The sequence below is a fragment of the Cordyceps militaris genome (assembly GCF_000225605.1).
Source record: "Cordyceps militaris CM01 unplaced genomic scaffold CCM_S00004, whole genome shotgun sequence".
NCBI classification, from domain to species: domain Eukaryota; kingdom Fungi; phylum Ascomycota; class Sordariomycetes; order Hypocreales; family Cordycipitaceae; genus Cordyceps; species Cordyceps militaris.
In genome coordinates this window covers 1,870,210-1,874,494 of record NW_006271972.1, presented here as the reverse complement: position 1 = coordinate 1,874,494, position 4,285 = coordinate 1,870,210, and the positions used below count along the sequence as shown (strand labels likewise).

The 4,285-nt window shown below is 54.3% G+C and overlaps 1 protein-coding gene across 1 annotated transcript; it reads right to left on the bottom strand.

Moving 5' to 3' along the window:
* Positions 1-527: 527 nt before the first annotated feature.
* On the bottom strand, positions 528-3,877 carry CCM_05599 (acid phosphatase phoG-Penicillium chrysogenum; the record flags this gene model as incomplete). The annotated part of the gene is made up of 9 exons (XM_006670743.1): positions 528-1,128; positions 1,183-1,391; positions 1,445-1,535; positions 1,592-2,691; positions 2,739-2,855; positions 3,393-3,443; positions 3,524-3,636; positions 3,737-3,796; positions 3,862-3,877. The coding sequence occupies 9 exons, from the start codon at positions 3,875-3,877 to the stop codon at positions 528-530; spliced, it is 2,358 nt and encodes a 785-aa protein (XP_006670806.1).
* Between the last annotated feature and the right edge of the window lie 408 nt (positions 3,878-4,285).

Below are 4,285 nucleotides of genomic sequence, written 5' to 3'. Positions count from 1 at the left end.
GAACACGAAAAAGAATGTATGTGATATTGGAAGAAGAAGAGCAGAAATTGATATCGTTGCCAACCAACTCCGGATATAGAAGATGGAAAAGAAAGCCCCCCCCGTATTGCCCAGTATAATCCTGCCTCTTGCGCCGTCCTGGTCCTCATGTGTCTGATGGCTCATGTGTCTGATGGCCAGAATGCGCAACGCGACATCTTGTAGCAGAATTCACAGCTAATCCTCCCAAGTGTACAATCCCGCAATAGCCCAGTGTAGTAAAAAAGAATCAAGACAAGAAAAGAATGCGTGCCAACGAGCAAGTCTTGCGCCGTGAAACCCCAGAAACCCAGACAAAAGTATAGTCCGCCAGCCGCCGCCCCGTTTTTTCAATAAACAAAAGAGGCATGACCGAATCATTCAGACCGAACCACCCAAGGGTACAAATGTCAACACCTTTACCAACCCAGTAATTCAATCAAGGGGCCACAAAAATGTACAGCAAAGCCCCAGGCCAAAAGGCCACCAACGTGAACCAGAACCAACTTCTAATTGGTGCTCCACGAGTAGTTGCTCATCGACTCAAAGGCACCTTTGGCGCCGGGCGTGTAGAGAGCATTAGGGAGCGTCGCTTCCTGCTTTGAGTGTCTGTCAAAAGCATACGGCCGTGGGTGATGCGCGTTGCCGCCAGAAGCGCTGGGGTAGTTCAGATTCGTCGTGGGCTCTGCCGTGCTCGAGGTCCAAGTACCGCCAGAGGATGGGTAGTAGTCTCGTTGAGTAGCCGTGGTCGTGCTGTCAGGCGCATACCCCATGTTGCTAGCATCACTCGTGACGGAGGCACGGTATGATCCGTAGCGGTAGTCAGAGGCACTATCCGAGGCGGAAATGGAGCCATGCACAGACGACTGGCCTTGGTGTCTGGGGCTCTTTGCTGATCTGCCATTGTCGACATAACGTGGAACGTGTTCCGTGGCGATTGCCCCAGCGGTGGGAGCATATTGCGATAGAGAGACAGGTGGTCCTAATGAGGTGGCCAGGGGAAGTTCTGAACTGTCACTAGCAAAAGCAGAGATGCTGGGTACCCCCATCGTAGAAGTTGTTGGTAGTTGATGTAGAGTATCATTTTGCTGGTTCCATGACGGATAAGAACTGAACAGGTCCTTGTTAGTGTCCTGTCGATGCACGGTGCAGTAATCCACATACTAGGATCGGAGAGCGCTGGGCTGGCCAGCGGCGGGTTTGGGCGGGCTGAATGTAAAGGCAGATCTGGGAACCTGCATATCTAGGCTTCCCCCCCGCTTGCTTTCGGGCTTGACAGAAAGAGCACTAGCAATGACGCCCACTCCAGTCTCAACAAGGGCTTGGCCGCGAGAGCCGGCGCTCGAACCGAGGAGAGGAATCTCCTTGCGGGCCTGGAAGTTGCGCGAACGACAATAGGTGACGTGATGGACTCGGTCAAGACTACCTTGGTGTTGTCGGCAAGTGTCCCATGGACCTTGAGATGCAAGACAAAGTGCTGTTGCAGCTCTTTGCGACGACCATTATTGGCAGTGGCACTGTTTCAGCATGATTAGTACATGACTTTGGTTCATGAGATGAGCTCGAAACTCACATTCGGAACTGCAGGCGTCGCCAGCCAACGGGGTAGACGGCATATTCACCGTCAGAGCCGGGGCTACTTTCTTGGAATGGGATCAACGGCAGAGCCGGAGGCTCCTGATCTGGGTTATGCGCCTGTTCCGGCGAGTTGGGTGGCGGCGTTTTCCAGGGGATGACAATCAGGCGAACGGGGTTACCATCAACAGATTCGATTGCGGAAATGGTGACATCCATGTTGGTGACAAGCACAGTCTCGTTGGCCTCGTTGACAACGGAGATGGGGCCTCGTGGCGTGACAAAGGAGCCGCTGATCTGGAAGAGGTTACGTCGGTAGCAAGTCAACTCTGGCTGAAGAGCACTGTTGTCGCCACTATTAGGGGGCATTTCCGAGAGAAAGAACATTCCGTGCAGCTGAGCGGAGAGCTCGAGCTGCTGCACGCGGCCATGCTGATCAACCACCGTGCTCTTTTCTTGGGAGCGGCGGAAAGAGAGAAGCTTGTGATCTTGACTGACTGTGAGTCTAGAATTGTCGTCGCGGAGGTCTTGAACAATCTCTTGGTATGGCTGGGATTCAGCCTGAGAGAAGGATCTCTTCAGAGGAGGGTAGTTCTGATGCGAGGAAAGAGTTGTGGGCTGAGGTCGGTCGAAAGTAGACCCTTCGTCCTGCGAATAGCGTGTGTATGATGAATAGTGGTCCTGGCCAGCGCGAGGTCGAACGCCAGATGAAGAAAAGGCAGCATCGATGGAGCTACCGAGACGTCCGGACATGTGCGAAGCGCCGTAGTTGGGCCAAACACTCGCGTGCGAGGGATCTCCCCTCAAGTCACTCATGGTTGGGGGATAAGCTGTCGCGGTCATCATTGGCGCATATTTCGACGAGGTGTATCGAACTTTGCGAGGCCGGCCTGGGAGACGAAGACTATTGAATGGCAGGAAAGAGAGGTCCGGGTCAAGTAAGGGCGCAAGTCTTGTCTGTGTAACTGGAACAAGTTCTACAACTGGTTTGGAGAATAGACAAGCAAAGAAGGGAAAGATGGATGTAACGACGAAAGAAGCAATGTAGACAAGGGAGAGAGGGAAGTTGGGGGCGAAGAGGATGGATGGTCTTGTATTCTTGTAGAATCTCGCTACATGGATGGAGCCCGATGGGACCCCCGTACAAGAACAACGACATACGGCAGATGGCGAAGGGGCGTGTCCAACAAAAAGGCCGGCAGTGTGTCCGGGTGGCGGAGATCGAGGTTGGAGGGGACGGTCTTGACGCCCAGGAACGGGAGCTAATAAACTCTCTACCAGTCGCTCTAATCATAGCAGACGAGTCTGGTGGCCCTCAACGGAGCCCCCTGCCCATTTAGTCGGTGGGGGAGACCATGGTGGTGTACTTTTGTTCGAACGGAGTACAATGCTGCAGAGTACCCCTACGAGCACACCACCGCGATACAAGGTGCAGCAGGTAAATCAGACGGGGGTGGGAAGGGGGTGTGGTGGAGGTAGATCTCGTGCTTTACCGGCCACGATGGATGGATGGTAATTAGACGATGAAAAAGAATTGGGCCATGGACCATGGTAGGCAAAGCGACGAGCGCGGTGCGTACTTGGTTCAAGTGTGAACAAGTGCGGCACGATGAGGAGCCAAGCCGCTCATTTGAAGGCCCCCGTCTCCGGCACACTACTCGGTCGAGGAGGAGACGGCGCGTAAATCCAACGAGACGGTGCACAGCGTGAATGTCGATGAAATGAGAGCACGTTGCGCGGCGTTGCTTATTAGTAGCAGCCAGTTATACTTTGGCCACTAGGTTGAAAGCTCAACCAACGTTGGCGCAGCGCATGGCTAACAACGGCGAGGTAGCCTCAGTGCAACGCTGCTGTATTTATCCAGGCTGAATCTGCATAAAATAAGGGTGAGCAAGGAGAGCGAGGAGGCGAGTGGGTTGCGGTGGGCTACCCTGATTTGGGCTGGCGAATAGACAATCTGGAGGAGGGTGCGTCGCACGCCCCTGCTCGTGCAAGCGATATCTGTGATGGCTGCCGGGACTTGATGTCTCTTGGTCACACTCTCTGAGAAGGAGCAGCGCCTATCTCGAGGTGGCTTCGGAGCAGTGGACTAGGAGCCATGAACAGGGCCACAACTAGCGCTGTCGGGGTACTAGAAACGAACTAATCGCTCTCACCGGGACAGATGGTGTCCAGGCAAGCCGGGGCCTGTGGGTATCATTTACTGGGGCGAGACTAATAAGATGTGAGCGCACTGAGATGAGAAGAAGAGAGATGTACGAGACGCACCCTGACCACCTTTCATGTTTGTGACTGTGATGAAGGCTCTGCCACTAATACTTGGTAGAGCGAATCGTACAGGCATTTCATCCTGGCTGTCATAAAACGCGCCTGCTGTTTACCGTTGCGCTTTGGCGAGGTGCATGAACAGCCAAAGACACTGCCTGATTGGTTTTCTAGAAGGCCGCAACGTTTGGCTGTTTGGTAGCGCGGGCGCAACCGAACAGCGGTGGACGTGACGGATAGCTGCAGCTAGCAGAGAAAGCTAGTTGGTCTCTGCACACGATGCCCTGGTGCACGAAGGAGAGAGCATCTGCGGGATAATCTGCAGCCAGCCGAGAGGCCATGCGTGTCGTGTCGTGACGGCGAGATGGCCGGTCCAGCGCGGTGCCAGATGATTACTTGAGTGCCATGGATCGACCCTGCCTTGTCG